This window comes from Lates calcarifer, linkage group LG17 (genome assembly GCF_001640805.2).
Source record: "Lates calcarifer isolate ASB-BC8 linkage group LG17, TLL_Latcal_v3, whole genome shotgun sequence".
NCBI lineage: Eukaryota > Metazoa > Chordata > Actinopteri > Centropomidae > Lates > Lates calcarifer.
In genome coordinates this window covers 18,773,169-18,794,806 of record NC_066849.1, presented here as the reverse complement: position 1 = coordinate 18,794,806, position 21,638 = coordinate 18,773,169, and the positions used below count along the sequence as shown (strand labels likewise).

General features: G+C 40.1%; 1 protein-coding gene across 1 annotated transcript in view; it reads right to left on the bottom strand.

Moving 5' to 3' along the window:
* Positions 1-17,861, bottom strand: part of LOC108902769 (homer scaffold protein 3) — a 49,115-nt gene extending 31,254 nt beyond the window's left edge. The window contains exons 1-2 of the mRNA XM_051077159.1: positions 17,377-17,861; positions 14,040-14,085 (exon numbers count right to left, since the gene is read on the bottom strand). Coding sequence (XP_050933116.1) covers positions 14,040-14,062 — 23 coding nt within the window. The 5' untranslated portion in view covers positions 14,063-14,085; positions 17,377-17,861. The remainder of the gene's footprint in view (positions 1-14,039; positions 14,086-17,376) is intronic.
* Between the last annotated feature and the right edge of the window lie 3,777 nt (positions 17,862-21,638).

The window sequence follows — 21,638 nt, the reverse complement described above, 5'->3', positions numbered from 1 at the left end:
CTATCACAAACAGCGAGGTGAGCCTGGGGTCAAGAGCAACATGCCTGATTTTTTAGGAGACACAAATCTGTCTGCGTGTGACACTCCCCACTGAGCCAGTTTCTCTGTGGAGAAAATTCACCTCAGGGGTTCTGAATTTAAAAGTAAGCCAGTGTTGGAAAATGTGAGAGAAACAGTTTGAGACTGTCACTTCAAGTCTAAAGCAAACTGCATCATTTACTATAATGCACACTCTCCACAGAGACAAGAAATATATTTTACCTTTTCCTCTGTGCCATTGAGCTACACTAGTTGTGGTATTATTTGCAATGGTTTTGAGACATTTGTGACTGAAACTTACTGTACGACTCCACATGTACACACCACAGGTGAAATGGAAATGTGTTTGTTCTACTCAAAGAACAAAATTTGAATAATGATTATTTTTTTAAATTCAATGTCTTACCAGAACCATTTATTTTCTGCATAAAATTAAAGAAATGGAAATTGTTCACAGCCAATTTGTGCATCAGCATAAACACCTGGGACATTATTGAAATCATTTTTTCAGTGCTGTAAGCACCATAACTTCCATTTATTTACTTTTTATCAGGGTGGTGTCAGAAGTCTCAACAACAGAAAACCTTGACAGATAAACCAAACCTCTGACAAGCCCTGGTTAGAGCACATGTTCACTGTAAGAGGGAGCATATGTTTTTGTGATCTGGGTGACATGGCCCATTAAAAAATTGAATTATGTCATTATTTGTTAATATTAAAATAAGTGGTGTACTTAGAACATGGTTGCCGCCAACTACTGAACATAAATAGCAAAGCAAAACCCATGATACTACACAACTTCCTGTATGGGTTTGCTTCATTTTTATTTAATTTTAATGAGCCTCTGGTTTTAATCTTTAATAGAGGTGGCACTGTGAGTCTTCCCATTGCACCAGCCAGATCTGCTGTGATGTTGGCTTTGTTCTTTTTGTTTTACAGCATGTATATAAATATACTACCTATAGGTGTTATTTTTGGATGGTATATAAAGCAATACATTTCAGTTAATAAGCTTCCATGTGTTGCTTCATGAGAAAAAAAATAGGTCAACCGTGATAAAAATGCCATTCACAGCTATCGTTATGAGCGATGCGGTACTTTTAAAAAAAGTGCGTGATGGAAAAAAAATGGAAATATCACACTCAAGAGACCTTTTTTAGTTCACGGATCAAAGCCACAAGGCTAAAACATCTGTACTCATCATTAAAATTAATTGGATATCATCATTATTTCATTTTGTTAATCTGTCTGAGCGAAGACTGCAGTGACTTTTTTGGCACTTCGGGGCCCCACTGTTCCTCTCCGTGTACAACAACGATGGATCAAGTTATAAATAGGACAAAAACACTTCCAACCTCCAAATGTGATTTTTTTTTTTCAGAGACCTTGAGGTCATTGATGAGCTCCCGGTGTAACGAGGCTATTGGTCCAAATAAAGCTGAAGATTTGCTAACCCTTAGCAGTCCAATTAGCTGTCCTGCTCTCTTTGAAGAAACTACATAAAGACTTGCTGTGGGGACTATCAGTGGATAGAGGCTCACAGGACGATGAGGGACTACACAGGCACTTTGGTGAATTCATGCAACATTACACAGCTAATAGAGTTTGCATAATGTTAATGTATGCAATGAGCTGTTCCCATTGCAAGTCAATTATATACCGACATTAATGAGGATAATGTGCGCTGGGAGGAGGCTCCGCTCTTTGTCTAAGCAAGAGAAATAACCATTTATATAGGTCAGTGGTGGCTATATGAAGCATTGTTGCTGATGGATTTGGTTGGAATTGCTGTATATTTGCATACAAACAATAGTCGCCATTGTTTCAACACAGATTACTGAAGCTACAGTCAACAATGGAGAACAGCAGCACAGCCAAGGAAACAGATTTAGGTGTCGTCCAGGTCCAGGACAGTAGCAGATACAGATGCAATAAATATAATTAAGTGAAGATACAAATATGGGTCTAAGTTAACTGAACAGCATAGAGTCACTGAGCAAAAATGACATGCAAAACACATTAAACTAGCAAGTCTCAAATTTGTAATACACTTGGCTCTTAGGATTTGATTTATTGGTTTGATTTCAATTCAAATATTCTGATATAGGTCCCAGATATTCCTCATAGAGGTTGGAGGAATATTGGTACATAAATAGGATTTCTATGATGGTTGGGCGAGGACTCAAAAACAAAAAGCACGAGGTTTGAATTTTAGTTAAGCAGAGCAGGCAAGCGTTCAATTAATAAAACTGTACTGGCATCTGGGTTCAAGGCAGTTTAATGTTTTGGTAACTGTTTGGTTGCTGACAGCCAGCTAAAGTCCTTCTGACACAAATACTTCTATGGGGGCAGAAATAAATTGATTTGTTCAATGAAACCTACAGGTAATTTAAATGAGACACTAGCAGGCTAGAAGCTAACTAGCTTGCCTGTTTGTTTAAACTTGGAAGCGACTTCCTCATTTCCTATTAACTGGGCATCAGCCCAGTTAATTTGGTGAGGCCAACTGTTTTCTAACTTGTTCAGCAAGGTCATTATACGTCATACGTTCCTGCCTCCTGACCTCTTTCTATGGCCCTCTTTTTCACAGCAGAGATTCTGACATGTAATAGCTGAAAAGGCACAAGTGTAATTGATATCATTAATAATGGCTTTGCTCCATTTTGGTGTGTCAGTTCCAGGTCCCTGCTGTCGTGCATGCTGGCTCACAGGCATGGCATGGAGCAGAGGAGCCATTCATGTTCTCATTCACACCTGTGCTTTTCCTCTACAGAAAGACAAAATGTGAGCTGCCTCTTACAAAAATATTAATCGTATGCTGTTGCAACACCTTAGCTGCTTCTATAGCAGTGAATTAACAGAGTTATCTGCCCACTTAGTCGATAATAGAAAATTGTTTGTAATGGTTTTATTATATTTTTATGATTGCAACTGACGGCTGTTTGGACTCATCAGTTGTTTTTTCATCATTGATGTATTTTTTCAGTCTGCAAAGGCAAAATACAGTGCACCATGTTTTTCACATTGAAAAATGCTAGAATGAAACCGCTACAAACCAACCATGAAAAACACTAATGCAGAAATTGTTGTCAGTCACTTCTATGAAAAAACAGTAAATTTAGCAATAAATATTTGAAGGTGACACCAGAAAAACTTCTCTTGGCTCTGCCTCTTAAACTTAGCCACTGATATTACTTCTGTCAGTATTTTCAGCCCAGTTGTAATTACAGAAACTTTTCATAAAACTTGAAGCTCAGTCTGCCGCCTGACAGAGACAATAACCACACTCTGTAACAGACAGGGCATCTGTAGGTTAACATGAATGCTGCTTCCAAGCGCTCAATCACTGCATCAAATTACCCAGCTGAGTATTTCAGTGCATGAGTTATCACCTTTAAGAGCTACTGTGCAATTGCCCTTGAGTAAGACCATTTTAGCAACTATTTATCAAGTGAAAATATGTAGCGGCTAATGGTAGAGACCATGATAAAACCATGCAGCCCCCCAATATCAATGTGTGTAATTTAATGAAAGCAAGATAACCATTTTTCTTACATTCACAAAAGAATGTTCAGGATATTACAACAAAGCTTCTATTCAAGAGTTTGATCTGAGGTTTGTGGTAAACCTCAACATTTATCTCACTGTCAGGAGGTAAAATCCTGCTCCATACAGACAGACACAAATCAAGCACATTAACAGCACCATGAAAGTACTTAATTATACTCAATAAAACTAATTATCTTGCTTCATAACAGATAACCAGGGCGTTAAAGGCAATAAGCCAATAAGCAAAAATAAATAAAAATTAACATCAAAGCAAAATAGCTTCAGTCAGGGTTTCCCTTCTATCATCTTAATGAGAAATCATGATTGACTGCTCATCATCTTCCAGCCGTCACAGCGCATCACACAGAAATTAATGTCCCATCATTCATTTGGCCCATCTTGACGCTGCTCTGTGAAAAGCCTGTCAAGCTAATCAGCTCAGACACGTCAAGGTTTGATCATATGAGCAGAGTGAAAGTGGATTAAATTCCTCCCGAGGTGAGGGAGAGCAAACACTGCACAGCAGCTCTCGACAGTCACAGAAGCCTTGTCTAAACTAATGCAGTGCAGTAAAGGGAAGTGGAGCCTGGTGTGCTACAATTAATATGAAACAGTGTAGCCTTTAATTAAATCAGGTGTTGTGAGGGTAAAAATGTAACCGACTGGGTAGAAGGATACAGCTGTTCATGTCTGACAGCTTGAAGAGCTGGTGCAGTGAGCGCAAACAAGTGAAATGTTAAGCTAAAGCTACAGAAATCAGCCTGACATCTCTGAACTGACAGCATAACAAGTAAACAGATTTAATGTATGTCTAATAGTATATTAGTATAATAGTAAGTATATAGGACCCTGGAGGGACATGTATTATGTGTATAACAATCTATTTTTTACTGATGTATTAACAAATACGCAGAATCTTAATTTGTAGCTGGTTAAAGTGGAGCTAATTTTAACTCATTTATATTCTGCTGGGTACTTTAATCTATGTGCTTTATTGCACCGCTGTATTTCATAGATTAATCATACCGCATGTGTGTAAATTCTAGCTCTCTATTTAGTACACTATTTCCCACTGAAATGTATTATGAGTTAAAAGAAGCAGAAAGTAGTATAAAACAGAAGTATAACCAGTTGAGTAAATAGACATAGTTGCTGTCTACCACTGCTGCTTTGTGACTGTGCAGCAGCCTGCTGAGGGGCACTCACCTCCTGCTGTGACCCATGGGCCTGAATCCAGTGAGGGATCATCTGGATCAATTATTGTTAATCTATTCCAGGTTATACATACATACATCCGCCCACCCCTCCCCCTCCTTCATACACACTGACTGTGATTCATCCATGCATGAGTAGAGGGAGAACTCTGCTCAGATTACAGTTCAGTAATTAAACAGGTCAGAGAGACAACAACATGTTTTTCAAGGTGTAATCTATGTGTATATTATATGTATAATGCAAAAAGAACGTACCACCAGATACTAAAGTAAAATCCACTGAAAATGAGAGGCAACTGTGGTACCTGTCCACTCAGAAATCATTCTCTTTACCAATACTATTAAAGCACGATGAGAGTAATAACAAGCCATATATAAAAATTTCCCTTTGTGCCTTGTTCTGTTTCAGATACAGGTGTTTTTCATTAGCACTCTTCCTATGGTTTAAGAACACCAATTTGTCTATCAAAGTAAATGTGGAGGTATTTCATAATTCAAAATATTTGCCCTTAACTAAAAAGTCACGTCAAGTTAAACACACTGGTCACAAGTGTCCCAGCCAACTATGTCCTCACACTGAGTTCTTATCAAATCATTTTTTATCAGAATTAGAGCTGCAGCTGACAATGATCTTCATACTAGATTTGTCCATTATTTTCTCCATAATTCGATGATTTCATGGTCTTAGAAATGCCAGCAAATAGTGAAGAAAACCAGAGTCTGCCATGATTCCCAGAGGCCAAAGTCACATCTTTAAAAGTCACATTTCATAAAACAAAGAAAAGCAACAAACTCTGAAGAAGTTGAGATGAAGTGTGTAGTGTAAAGGTGCTATATGCATGTTTTTGCTATTGCTACAACAGCTGTTTACTCACCAGTCTAGAAGAAAAGTTGTGAGTTCAGCATCAAACTTCATTACTTTACTCACCAAGAGCTGTCTCCAGTGGTGAGAAGCAACGCCTGTTCCTATCACTTCTTTTATTCTTCTTTTAGCATGCTAACCAGCTCGTAATACCACTTTGTGACAGTCAGTCACTGTAGCATCCGGGCTGCTCTCAGTCCAAAATGACAGGATGAAGAAGTAGCTCCAATCAGGGGGTGTATTCTAACCTCTTGTAAATGTAACAATGGCTGAAGATAGTGACCATTATTATCACCATCACCACCACCCAGTCCTGGTAAGAAACCATGTCCAGCGGCAAAGAAAGGAAGTGAACCAGAGAAAAGTGGAGGTGTTTCCTTCCCTTTTTCATTTTGCGTTCCACCACTGGAGACATCTCTTGGAGAGTAAAGGAATGAAGTTTGATGCAGAACTGCACTGCAACGCTTCTTCCAGACTGGTAAGTGAACAGCTGGTAATGCTAACGTTAGCTATGTAGCCATAACAAAAACGTATATATAGAGCACCTTATTTTAGGTTGAAAAGTCAAAAATATATATATATATTTTAAAACATCTGCCTACATTTTTTGTGTCTAATCTACAGAAACTAAACTGAGTTACCTGAGAAGCTTTAGAGAGCTGGTTTTCTTAAAGAAACTCTGACACAACAGTCTCTTACAAAACCGCTTTTTCATTTATGAAGAACGGCAAGTACATTCTCCTTGGGATTTCTTTTTATTTGTATTCAGGGTCAGAGTGGAGGAGACAGACAAAGACAGACAGGTGAAACCTGAGAGACACAGGAGAGAAAGCTCTGCTGGGATCTGAGCCCAGGCAGGCAGGCTATCGGGGGAACAGGAATGAATCCTCAAGTATGGTTCAAACCTCTACGGGCACAACCACTTTTCAAGCCTTTCTGGGACATTTTATCTTCTTTTCTTCACGTCTTTGTATTCATGCACCACACAAGTCTTCAGCAGTCTGTCGCAGGGGAATGTCACTGCTGGATCATCAGATGATTTTGATGTGGTGCCAACTGGCGGCTTAAAAACTACGCTCTCCCTCAACGATACTTCTGAAACTTTGCCTTAAGAAAACCTTTACTTAAAATTCTGCCATTGTCACAGGATGGAAGAGTAAAGGAGCTGAGTCTGAGCTGATCACTGAAGTTTTAAAGTTTTCTTTAATCCCACTAACTGTCCTCCACATCCCCCATAAAAGCGCAGCAATGACACTACATAGAGGAGGAGGCACGCAGCCCTGTGGCCATTAGCCACGCCCCACCCTCATGATAAATTAATTGTCTTGAAGCATTCAGATGTATTTCGAGGATATGGGTGTACATATGGGGATGAAATGTCCGACTGAGCAAAACAAACAACGCTTTTCCTCCTCCAGTCTGTCTCCTGGAAAGGCTTCTGCTGAGCATGCAAGCTCTTTCTTAGCTTCACATTCATACAGATGAAATAATTCCTCCCAGGGACAGGAAAATATTACAACGGTATTTGGCTGCATCCTGCAGCAAAGGCCATAAACAGAGGGACTTCTATGATAGCTCCATCTGGACGAGCTGGAAAACAGACAGTAGGAGGGCTGAGCTTTCTACACGGAGCCATCAGAGAACAAGAAGGCTTTACCACACCTCCTCTGAACTATGTGGCCTGCATTCACTGCAGGCCTTCGTGCTCTGTTTCAAATTACTGCCTGGACATACTTGATAACGGTTCATTACCTCCTGGAGAGAAATCACATCTCTTATACTGACAGTGATGTAAGAAAGTCACGTGCTGAGTTTAACCAAGTCAAGGCAACCATTTTTCAATCTCCTCCTCCATCACCATCTATCATGGACAGGATGCCAGTGTTTGATATCACTCTTGCTGCTGTTGTATCAATTGAAACATTTATTTTAATTCAGATTTTCAACCTGAATTGAAAGCAGCATGACAATCAGAAGCAGAGGACACATGAAGGAGCCAACAAAGTGGGAAATATAACTTGAAATCTATCAATGGTCTATAAAATGTCAAACAAAATAGCGAGAGAATATTTATGCTGACATCTTCAAATGTTTAAAAAAAAGATATTCACCTTACTATGATATTTGACAAAGAGAAGCAGTACATTTTCAAACTGAGAAGCAAAATGACTGAAACAACTGATTAATTTTCTGTTGATGGACTAATCTATGCAGCTCTAGTTTTAATGAGATTCAGAAATGTAGACCTGCTCTAAAATGGGTCCCTGAAATCCTACCTGAACCCAATAGCCATAATTTAATTTATAAAAAAACAAGAGATCAGCTCTGACAAGGACAAGAGGACAAGCCAGACTCGACTGGAACAGACCCCAGAATAATTAGACATGTGGTCGGCCATAACAGACCCTAAGAGAAAGACGGCAGCCTGACTTACCCCCACGTTCAAAAGTGCACTAATGCCTACATGTCATTCTCCTGGCAGTTCACAGTTCACACTCTCCTGCCCGCCTCAAGAACACATTTTCTCCCAGATGATTATGTCACACCATGTGATCAGAGCTGATAGCAAGCTCACTTGAATCCACTTGGGTATTACAGATACTGAAACACAGACTCGAAACCAGAATCAAATCAGACCTGTGAAGACCTTTAATGTCAGCTCCATCTATACTTATTTCTGTCTGTGGTGAGTTAAATAATGCAGATTGAACAGAGTTTCATAACTAAAGTTAATCACATGTGAGTGATGGCATTTATGACCAAACAGCATGTAAAAGAAAATAATTAAATTAGAATACTTTCAGATGTGGTGTGCGTTAATAAAAATAAGATCAGGTTGCCCATATTCTGTTGGTCATAAATGACGTGACAGTGTTCATAAAGGGCTCAAAAAGTTAGCCAGAAAGCCCTGGCAACTTCATAGTGGGACAAACTCTTTGAAGGATAAAATCAGCACAAAAACTGTCACTTTCAACCCCCCCATACAGTGCTGACATGCCCCTGAGCATCACACAAAGCCCCTCAGTTCCTGCAGTGCAGTCATTCATGTCCAACAGCACATATATACAAAAGTCAGCTTTAGACTCTAAGAGTTAAGGGAGGATGCTCTCAAAAATAATGCCACAATCATAAAAATTGCAGGAAAAAACTCAGTCAAATCAATTTGCTGTGACCATCCTTTGGCTTTAAATAGCATCAGTTCCCTCAGTTGTTCAAGGTACTTGGCAGGTAGGTTTTTCCAAGCATCTTGGAGAACTTGACACAGTTTTCCTGTCTCATTGTCTTCTGCCACTTTGTGAAATTCTACACTGACTCCATGATGTTGAGGCCAAAGTTCTGCAGGGGCCATATACAGTTTCTATAAACATATATATATATATAAGCAAAATAAAGAATGACTACAAAATGATATACAGAAAATCTCATATCCAACTTTAAATATCCCCATCTCTATTCTTGACAGACTTCAAGAAAATGCTCAGTGGCTCTCTGTAGAATTCAAAAATGTACTTCTTATTCATCGTCTCGCTGCCTTCACACACACTGACACACACCATGGCTGTGCTGTGTGGCTTCGCCCCAAGTCATCACTTTTTAATCCTCCCTTGCTGCTCTCTTCATCTCTCTCCTTAACCTAAGCACCCATTCTCCACCCAGAATCTCTGATCTGTGAAACAAAGGCTGCACCCTCCTGTCTGGCCCTGCAGTCAGACGCGACCAGTCGCTTCGGTAGTTGAGAAAATACTCCTTGATCTGCCAGTATAATGGAGCCTATAACCTCTGCGGGCTGTAAATAGCCGAGGGGGGGGCGGGGGCTGTAAAACCCACTGCCAAAAAGTCAGTTGGTTGTACTTAAAAGCCAATGTCTCACACCTGAAATGGCAAATCAGATATCACGCAGCAGGTCTGATAAGTAAAGAGGTTAAATAAAAGGTCAAAGTGTGAGCATGAAACATCCCATATAAAGATATACGCAAATGACCTTCAATACAGCTGGGTTTCCACTTCCTGTTTCTCTCTTATTTCACTCTTCAGCTTTTTACCTGAGAGATTTGTAGACATTTAAATTACTGCGACTTTTACTTCCTTGCATCTTCAGAGAAATGAAAAATAACGTGGTTGGCTGAACTGTCCTTGTGCCAAAGAAGCAGTGACAAAAAAAGTCAGATCAACTTACATCTGTAGTGTTATGTGACCATGTAAATGAACCACGTACTGTGCAGTATCACTTCTCCCACTGAAAAAAGAAAAGTTTTATGCTCATAATCTAAATATAATGTTATTCCAAGGTCAAGCTCAAGCTTCTAGTTGGCTGTAATACATCTTTCACTCACAAGCTCTGTATTTAATGTACAGCTAAAACAATTAATTGATAAATCAATTAGTCAAACAGCAAAATGATGAAATATTTTGATGGAATATTTATCTTTTACATGGAGGTGTAACCATTTTTGAAACTGAGACCAAAACCACAATCTCAATTTTCTGTTGCACAATCAACTGCTGCAACATGTAAATCACCAAAGTATATAGTGCGCCACGTAACTGTTCAATCATGATCGAGTGACTCAGCACAAATACCAACAAAACCAACACAAACAAATAAACAAAATGTAATGTCTCAAGCAAATCTGGGGTTTGGAGAATCATCACAACCCAAAGTTGAAGTCATTCATCAAGCAAAAACACCAAACAATCACTGGTCCCTGCTTCTCAAAGGTGATGATTTGTTGCTCGTCCTGGATTTAGATCACTGTAAATTAAATATATTTGGTGCCCAAAGCCAAGTTAGCCCACTAATGATGTTCATTATAAAACCCACAGCCCTCTCTGCATGAATGGATCTGAAAGTTTGAGTCAGACTTTATTGTATCAAATGGGTGTTATCTATGGTTAAGTCTTAAGTACAAAAATTCCTCCCTTCTTTCCCACAGACAGTGTTTCCTTGATGAACTGCAGTGGAGAGAGAGCAACACAAAGATGGAATATTGTACTGTAAGACTAACTTTGGAAGATAACTTTCATTTTCCAAAGAACAAGGACTGTCTTCTTAAGGACTTCTCCCTCATTACTTACATCAAAATCACTTTAGGAAGGGATCTCTACACGGCCAGTGTAACAAGAGACCGAAAGTTTTAATGTAAACGTGGACATGTGAGTACAGCTTTAAGACAAACTCAGAAAAAATGAGACGTGATCTTTTAACTGAGCCGCCAGCTTTGCAATATTGATGCTACACTGGAGCTGTAACATTGTGAAGGCCGCACATAGTCTGAGGTAACTTTATTTCATTTCTATTTTTTAGTTATGTCATGAACAATTTATGAAACAACTCACATCATATCACACAGATTCAAGTATCTCTCCAATTGAGTAGAGTAAAAAATATTTGTGCAGTCATCATAAAAAACTCATGTTTAGCCTGTCAGGTTGAATAGCAAGTGTTGACCAATAAGCCTGTGTTTCGTCCTGCTTTCTGCATCCATCTGAAAGGAGTTAAATTCAGTCTAAATGAGAGCGGCAGCTGAGTGCTTCAGCAGAGCATCATTTTTCACCATCTGTGCATTAAGACAACACACAACTGGAACTCCTAACGTGGTTTTACAGCCCCCAGGGACTTTCGGCTTTTGCAGGAAAGCTTTCTGCTTTTCTTTTTGGCAGTTTCTCTTTGTTCCTCTGAAAGAATTTCTCCTTTAAGGGTCCGCTTCCTCTGACCTCCGAGAGCCAGTGGCCTCATGTCCACATTCCTGAGCCAGCGAAAGTGTCTGGTCCAGTCCGGCAACATGACACGTTACAACTACATACCAAAATAGCACAGCAAGGGGAAACGCTAACTCATACTGTAGCTGCTCGACAAGTCACCATATCTGCACAAACCACAACCCAACATATGCACTGTCCAAGTTTCCTATGCTGGCAGAGAGTGAGGAAAGCATGGGAGTTAAACAAGGATTACGGTCGCCAGTTTTACGCTCTCTTTGATCCAAAGATGTTGACCAACTCACCAAACATCTCTCTGGTCTTCTGATTTATAAGAATGCATGACCATGAGCTTTAAACTGCAAAAACACTTGAAGACACTTCTGAAAGTGAGCTCTGGTTGTGCAAAACGACAGCACATCACAGCACAGCACAGCACTTCACTTATCTGAAGGTCAGCTCCTCTTTCAGGAGTCTGATAACTTAGTGCTGTCTCACACTGTGAAGGTGACACAAAGCCAGAGTGTTTTCTGTATTCAGGGTATGAAGGTCAGGGAGAGACAGAGAGAGAGAGAGCGAGCTGATGTTTCATCTCAGTCCTCTGCCGGCAATAATATTCACCCTCACGCTGATAAAACGTGGTGAAATGAAGTGTACAGAAAGAGAGATGAGTGTTTATTCATGCAGTTGCAGATGTCTTCAAAAACAGCAATTAAGAAGCTCTTCCCCCGACAGAGCAGCTGGTTTCTCCTTGGCCAGTGGGAGGACGCAGACGCTGAACAGTTTTTATGGTATCATGCTGCAGATTAACTGATTATGTTCCCAGTGAAACCAAACTTAGACGTCCTCTGTGCTGTAGAGGGAGACTCCACTGTGACGTTACAGCAGATTTTGAGAGGAAATGAGATGATATGGAATATCTTCATCCTCCCATATGGCTCTATGGTAACTATGTAGGCAATTATCATATTTTGACTTACAGCTGTAACAAGTGAGTTTACCGCAATCCTCAGAGCTGAGGGAATAGATCAACGTTCATTTTGGAAGCATGGAAACAACTATAGGTTCATCTGCTAGGAGACAGCTTAAATTACAAGAACAGGCCAAACAAAACCTCTAAAATGTTCACTAATTAACATGTCACAAATCATTTGTTTGACACATATAAAAACATGACTGTAAAACTGATGATTTTGTGGTTTTAAGGGGAATTTGGTGATGAAAAGAAGTAGTCAAGAAGTAGTCAAGAAGTAGTTAGAACATGTCAGTTGCACCTAAAACAACAGATTTTGAGGTTTTTTATATTTCTAGTATAAGTTATTCAAGATGAAATGTGTTGTATTAGCGAGCCTCAAAGGTGTTTGTTGGTGTATTTCTGCACTTTGAACAGAGCCAAACTGGCTGCTTCTCCCTGTTTCCAGTCTTTAACCTAAGATACACTAACCGGCTGTTGACTGTAGCCAGCATTGCCAAATTAGTAACATTCTTGCTTGATTTGGTGACTTTTACGACCGGTTTAGCAGTTTTTCTTGTTAATGAAATGCCTTTAAAAAGTGGAAAAAGCCCATTGTAACTTCCTGCAGCCCACAAATTGTGCTCAAATAACATGTTTAATCTGAACAACTGCTCACATCCCAAACATATCCAGTTTAATGTCATATGTGATAAGCTGACATGAAAGAATATTTGACATTTTGCTTAAAATTACTTAAACATTATCTGAATAGGTGCAGGTAAGTGTTCTCCCTCTCCCTTGAAGAGAGACGCCAGTATTTCTCAGTGAATGTGCTGAGGTGGCTGTGGCTTCTGGACCGCCCAACTGACCAATCACCAGTCAGACAGAAATGTGAATAAAGAAAGTTCTTTCAGTTAATATGATACTCAAACACAGCATGGCTTAAAAACATGGCTAAAAGATGCATTTTACAGCACAAAACTGAAACTCTGCTGCATGTTTGACAGCTGTAGCTATTTTAGGAACATGCAAAGCATACCAAGATTAACCACAGTTTAAACAATCCAAAAGCACATGGAACAGTTGAGCTGTAATGGAGCGACTGACAGGAGAACGATATGATGACGGAGACACCAGGCGACGACAGTAAGAGGATTTCGTGCTGACAACATCTGCACATCATGACAAGCATTAAACCTCCACTCTGTGCATCAGATCTCACAGTTAACAGTATAGTTACATAAACATTATGGGGACATGATGAGGGTGGATTTTGTTTGGAAGCAAATAAATGATTGATGAAGTAGGGATGGGCGGATTGATCCCCAAAGTATCAATAGTACAGATCTTTGTGTTGTACTTTTGAGTATTTATGCACAAAGGTTCTTTGTCAGTTTCTTGATATAATGTTGACTTTGCATTAAAAGCAGCCATATTTGAAATTTATAGTGGTTCCTACGTTAATATTTAATAAGTTTTACACTTTCCTTGTAACTTTAGCCAAATGACATCTATATCCACCACACTAACTAATCAATTATGAATAAATACCCAAGTCTTTGCTGGCATTTCAGCACATTTTTGCTGATGTTCAGCACAGGTATCAATAACAGTGATCTGATGCTCAGCATTATTTAGTAGGAGATCAAAATCTAAACTTGCGGTATCGCCCATCCCTGACATGCAGAGCCACAACACAGACACAACAGCGTGTTTGTACCTCTCTCGGTGTAGCGGGTACATTTTACAGCTCGTAGACAACTCCTCTGCAGCAGGACAAGAGGAAAGAGGATCCAAGTTACAAGGTGAAACAACGTATCTGTGGAGGTTGTCAGGTATTATTTAGAGATGCCCCAATCCAGTTTTTCCCTTAACTGAGTTATTTAGTACTGAGTATCTGAGTAAGTGAAAGGTTTCTACGCAGAACAGCTGCACATCACATACGTCCAGTTGGTTAAAAAACAACCCAGTTTAGGTCAGGATTGAAAAATCCTGCATTAAAGGTGCCGTATGTAAGTTTGTTTTTTTTTAGCCAATGTTAGCATTAGCAGCTGTTTACTTACCACAAGCTTCAGGCATCATTGCATTTACAAGAAGTTAGAATACACCCTTTGACTGAGAGCAGATTCACTATCACAAAGTGGTATTATGAGAGACACAACAGGACAGGGCTAGCTAGTTAGCATGCTAGCTTTAGTAGAAGAAAAGAAGTGATTGAAATAGAAGCAGAACAAGAGTTAACATTAGGAATAAACTGGTGAGTAAACAGCTGTTAATGCTAACGTTGGCTATGTGGCAATATCAAAAAACGTACACACAGCACCTTTAGAAAAGTTACACTGAATCGCAGCATTGCTTTGATGACTTTGTGATCATCATATGGTACACATAGAAATAGGTAATTTCAATATAAACACTAATCATGCAATGCAAAGAATAACACTTAAATCACAGCTCTACTCAAAAATGGCACCTTAACATACCAGTCATACTGGAAGCTGTTAAACTGCCTCATTAATACACCCAAATACTGATTGTGATAAAGAGTCAGGAAGTCTCCCTCAGTCCAGGGGCTCCTCCAAATGTAGCCAAGAAAAGGAGCTTTTGTATGAACAGATGAGGAGAACACAACTTATGTATCATTTTCTGCCCTTAGCACCACATAATCAATTGCACACTATTCATTTGTTTCATGGTGCATTCAAGTGGCCCTGAATGCACCATGAAATAACTACCAAATATAAAACTGAAGTGGGTGAATGAAAAAGCTTCTTCAGGTTGTGTAAATAATGGAAGCCAGAGATGAACTACATTTTGTTTTGTCAGCAGCCTGTTAAGGAAATATTAAGAATTTCTGTTTATATCAAGATTGTCTCTCCATCAAATTACATATTCACTTTGTATACAGACATTCAAGGGCTCACGTGACATGGATAAGTACTTGAAGACAAGATGTACACAGTGTGAGAGCACCTGCGCACCTAACACTCATTTTGTTTATGGACTTGAAGTGGCTGTTAATCAAGGCTCCTCTTCCTGGTGTTCACTTCTGTCAAGAGGGTAGAAGAGCTGCAGGCTGTCTCTGTGTAAGTAGCAGGTTCCTGTCTGACTGCGCAGGGTGGCCCTTCAACTAAATCCAGGTCCTCTCTGATTTTTATTTGGGCAAGGTAATTGGACTCTGCTGCCTCTATGACGCAGACAGTGATGCAGAGTTGATATGCTCACTCAGGGTGCCAACACTATGAAATTCATCAAAAATCTGACATCTGAAAAAAAAGACCAGTTGTTTGCTTCAAGCCTGCTGTCAAACTTGCAAGCTTTCTTACTATTACAGATGTTGCACAGCAGGTCTACATTACTGCTGATGTGCTGCTGACATCACGTGAAAGGGCATAGTGTGCCTGAAGCTTTCTGCCTGTGGCCCAGTGCCAGTCTGACTCAGATACAGACGGGCGACAAGTTAAAGGAAAAAAACCAACAGAAAGTGTCTTGGAAAGGTGTTGGACCAACACGAGCCACCAGAACAGGTTCAGTGCTCCTTTGCATTGATTCTACAAGTCTCTGGACTCAGCTGGAGAGATGGAAAACCTCTCCTCCTAAAGATATTTCCTCATTTCTGCATTAGACGATGTGACTGCGAAGGCCACCGCATATGATTCGCACCGTGTGGATGTGGGGCATTGTCATCCTGTTTCTCCACTTCGAGGGTTTTTCCCTTTAATTTGTCACCCACCACTGTAACTTGGTCTGTCACATCCACATTTACAGATGTCATTGCTCTGACTCTGTGCAGTGTGTCTCAAAGTCTCCAAACATACTGTACATAGGTGGTACAATATAACAGAGAATCAATAGAAGGTTAAATCTTTGAGCGAAGTTTTTCAAGGACCCATTTGTTAAAAAGAGTGACCACTGAGAGTTGGGAGCTCAGGTGTTAAGGAGCTGTGTGCAGTCACCTCTAAAACAGTTTGTCTTAAAGTTCTTCAGTCCTTGTACATTAGAAACATGGAACCAGGCGGAGACCAAGGAGTTTGCTAATTGTCCAACTGCTGTTTGAAGGACCCCCTGAACACACCATGAATGTGGCCTGGCCTTACCACCACAGACCTGGGTGTCCTGTGAGGGGTCCACCCACTGATCTGGGATGCAGCTGTTAAAGATCCTAATGAAACAAACCCTAATAGAGACAACAGAGCATTGGTGATACCCACATATTGCGCTCTGACAGTCATTTGAGAAGCGTCTCAATTTTAGTGTCACTTAACTGTCACCGGGAGAGGAGGCTGACAGCACGGACTCTGGTAATGTGAGGAGGGTTCAGGTGTGTTTGAACCAAGCTGAAAACCTGAATGTATAATTCAACACACACACAGCCACAGTTAATGAGACTGAACACAGCTTGACACCAGGAGCTTCCCAAAGCAAACCAACCCCAGAATCCCTGAGCACAACAATCGGCCTGGAAGAGGTCCAAGCTCCAGGCTCGGGTCTGTCTGACTGGTGTGTGTGTGTGTGTGTGTGTGTGTGTGTGTGCAGCTGATGCAAACAACAGAGGAACAGAGGAGATCACAACATCTAAAGGATGTATGAGTGACCTCTGTTTGTGTGTTTTATCAAATGTCCACAAAAATATCACAATCAGTTTTTAAACAAAGAAAAACCTGTTTAGATAACAGTCAACCAGTAAAATGTAAATCAGCCAAAATCTCTCATCATATAAATTCGACCTTCTTACGGTCACAGCTCATTCAGGTGACGGACATCAGACCTCTGATGAAACTAGGTCAAGCTCGGTTTACACATATATGATTTTGTCTCGGTAATATATATCAGGATGTAAACAGAGAAAAACAACGCAGTCACATGTGTAGTGCCGATTCTGATCGATTCCTCCAAAACGCTCTAAATCAAAGAAATGGTGCTCTTTAACACGCTGCAGAAGATTCCCTCAAGTCACCACAAAGTTCACTTTTTAAGCTTTTCGCCATTTCAACAAATCACTTCCAGACAGCAGGAGTGAACCAACAGTGCATTTCATACACAAATCTCTAACTTACCCCATGCTCCGAGGATCCTGATGCTGTTTTTTGCGGGGAAAGATTCCACTCACTAACTCTTCTTCTTGTCCTTTTTTTCCCCTTCCTCGGTCTCCAAACTGATTCTTCTCTTCCCTGAAATCCTGGACGTAAATTACATTTCTACAAGACAAATCACTTCCGACTCCAGATTCCCCCCTGTCTCCCCCTCCGACAGTACTCCTCTCCTCTCAAGTCAGTTATTGTACTCCAGCCTACTCGCCTTCCTTTGTCCGCGGGTGTCCGCGGCGAGCAACTCCACGGTTTCGGTCGTCCTCCTCGCCGTGCGTAATTACGCACCGCGAACCGTTTGGCTCTTCTCTGCAGGGACCGGACACACGGAGGAATGTCGATGAAAGTCGGACGACAGAGTAGTTTTGGCTGGAACCCTCCTCCAGGACTTGTGCTATGCTCCCCTCCCGCCTCTGTGCCAGATCACACTGGGATCCCATTCAACTCTCTCGGTGGGATCGTGGAGCCTCTTCGGCGCCATCTGATGGCCACAATGCAAACTGCAAACCGGCCCCTCCTCCTCCTCCTAGTTCCCACTTTAAATGTCAGAGTGTGAAATATAATATGTGCAAAAGGCCTGCAGACAGTCTTAAAACCCCCCTCAGTGCGTATTTATGAGGTACAGCGTAATGAAAGCGTGAGACATTTGAAATGAGTGGTGGTGGAACAGAAGCCAAATGGACTGTTTACAGCGAAGCTTAAGCAAGTAATCAGTCAGATGTACAGCACAATCCTGCAGCTGTCTGTGTTGACCCCACGTTAAATCAGATAATATCCAGAATAAAGCTGTTTATGCAGAATCCTATCAAACACTGCGATGTATGAAATGTTAAAAATCTTCCTGATGATAGAACAGAAAAAACATAGAACCAGAAATATGACTGTAAACATACCATACACCTCAATATTGGTACATTTACAGGGATATTATGTATTCATGTCATGATTCTATTCATTAGGGAGTGGAGCATATTTCATAGCACTGGTCATGTCATCAAATATCCACTGAAACTCACAAAATATTAGGGATATTAAAGGTATTTCTTTAAACACAGCCGTAATAAACCTCACTGGACAATACACCCCTGAAACACAACACAGAACATCAAACCTGCTTCTTCTGTTTTTTTTTTTTTTTTTGTTTGTTTGTGTGTTTTTTTAACTTATTCCTCAATTTATTTATAAACCACAGAACATTTTTGCTGTTTTTACAAATATAACTTGATCTGACTTAAGAAGTCCATGGAATACTGCAGTAACCTACAAGATGTAAAAATAAATATATAAAATGCCACAAAGTAGAAGCAGGGAAGGATTCAGATTTTTAATTATGTTAAGGAAGTTTTAAAAAAAGGTTTTTGGAAAGTGTTAAACTTTCACTGAGTTGCTAATTGGTTAAAAAAAAAAAAAAAAGACAAGAGAACCTGAAGATATTTCACCCGTTTATTTCTCTTATTAAAGCTTCACAGACTTCCTTATAAAACTGGTGAGAATCACAGCCAACATTAGAAAAAGCCTCTTTTCACCTCATTAATTCGCAGGCTTTACTCACTGATTTAAAATAAACCTCTTATTTGCATGAATATGGGCTGAACACGAGAGAGCGGAGCATCAAATGTAGTGGAAGAGCGATGGGAGCAGCTCCTGTGCGCTAATCGTGCTGCTCAGTGGCCTGTTACAGCAATGCAGCTGACTGCTCCTCTGTGCTGCAGGGAGGCAGCAGGAACGGCAGATCTCTGCCTCACATGCAAACAACCCTCGTGTTCATTTAGAAAGACACTTCTCGGCTGGTCTGAGGCAGCTTGCTGCACAGCTGGACAGTACCGGGCAGGATGGAGCTGAACCTCCAGCCCCCCCTCCCTCCTGTCTTTAACACACAGGGCATTAATCACCTCTGGCAGCCCAGTGTGCAGACATAGATGGGTGTGCATGGTGAAAATTTCACTCCCTTTTGCACTCAAGCTGTGGCTGAGTCAAACTCACTCTCACTCACGGTGGCAGGTGAGACAGGAAGACAAAAACCTGCACAACATGACAAACAAGGCGTCATCTGCACAGGGAATAGAGAGAATCAAAGCTTACTTTACTGTGTTCAAAGAGGATAATTTTCACTTCATCTCATTGTCTAAACTTTAGTTAAATGGCTTAAATATCTGCAGATCTAAACAGTGATGAGTGACTTTATCCACATGTTTATCCCTATTTGAATCACTCAGATATCATCCACCTCTGAGCAGGTGGAGGTTCCTGTATGACCACAGCTGCTTGCATTCACCTGCAGGGATGTGATGTGTACGTAAATCAAAGAATCAATCAGACTGAACAACAAGTAGTGTTAAGTAGTAAAACTGCTGAAAGCACTAATTTGTCTGTAACATTCATACATTTATTGTGAGCTCTGACATTCAAGTCATAGATGGCAGCGATATAAAATCACATAAATGAAACTGAAGCCTGTCCTTTGGCTTTCATGCCTTCAGTTTTCTAACATCATGGCCTGTGAATTAAATGCTTTTCAGCCGTCCACACTCAAGTAAATGCATCATTCCAGTGTTTTTAAACTGCATTATCCCACTTTGCTATTACAACATTTGAGAAAAAATAAAAGCAGACATGTTGATTTTCATACTGTCTCAAAATGCAGCAGCAGATTAAAATATGCTCAGCCTGGTTGAGGATAGACTCATCCATGATGGTGCAGCAGAGACGTGTTTGTCCAACCTGTCCTCCAGGTTACTCTGTATTTAGCTTGTATGTGACAGCATGTATCATGATAAATGCTGCTGGCAGATTCAGAAATGAAAAATAAATAAGTAAACAAGCTCATTAGTGTCCCCTGTGACTGAGTTTAGCTCATCTGTTAAAAAAGTTGCATAAACATCAAATCAATAAGGAAATCGATACATACAGAGGTTTGGAGGGAGGGAGGAGGAGCTGACATTTATTTCATTTTGTTACAGAACAAAAACAAACTTCAGATGATTTTTATTTACAACATAACAAAATAACCAAAATAAATTTTTTCATACAAACTTGGCTCTGTCAATCAATGTCAGTATATCCTGCTGAGCTGTCAAGATCTGAGATCATCTTTGATCTTTTTTCTATTTTGGTTTGGATTTCTGATGCATTAATATATCTAATGAATATGAATTGTTCCATAATATTTCAGTGTCAGCATTTTGTATTTTCGACTCCTTTATTGTCAAATACTTGATATCCAGGCCAGCCGTCATCTTAAATGATGAGGCAATACATTGGAAAAGTATTTTTTGTCATTCCCAAACACAAAGAAGCACAAATGTTGGAAAAATGTGGCATTAAAACCTGAAACATCTTGTTCCCTCTGTGTGCTACAGCAGCAGCAGCAGCAGCAGCAGCACAGTGAATTCTCTCTGAGACTTTGTTCAAATCAAACGCTGCTTCAGGCTCAATTATTTGAACTCAGCTGGAGGAACAAGACTCTAGTCTGAACAGCAGAGAGCCAGTGAAAAACTCAAGGTTTAAGGTCAAGGTTTAAATCCATCCAGAGCAGCTGGGGATGTAGAGGAGGCTGTAAACCAACCTGCTTCTGCTGGATAAAGCTCACTGACATTTTCAGGCTGATGTAAAGTTTTTACATGGTGAAATTATGGTCTGCATCTAAGAGAGGAATCCTCAGACTGAAATCATGCGAGGAGAAGATAAAAAATATATTTATTCTGAATGATGTTTTGCATCATGGTGGTCATTAATCACATGGCGAAAACTGACCATTAAATAACATTTGATTTGTCTGCCACATAGAGAAAGAAGAACATTTTTATTGATCTGAAACTCTCAGGCTCTGAATGAGGAGACTTTAGGACAGGCAGTCTCTATCAGATGGCTCAGAGGCCTTTTTATAGCAAAAAGTATTCTCCACAATATAATTTAGCAATATAAATGTGTGTGGATATAAGTTTTTTTTTTTTTAATAAATGGAAAACAAGAAATAATTAATTACATTTGCTCAGAAATTTCAGAGTGAATGTATCAGAGATACAACTATTCCTCTGTGGTTCACACAACTTTCTTGTCATAATCTGTCTCATCTATTTACCCAAAAGGAGAATCCTCATTTAACTCTGCTGGTGTGTGCAGATAACAACCACAACATTCAGTATTATCCACACAGATCTATCAGTGGAGATACAGAGAAGAAGCAAGGAGCATGTGATGAGCTTCAGAATAAATGGGCAAATTGTGTGCAG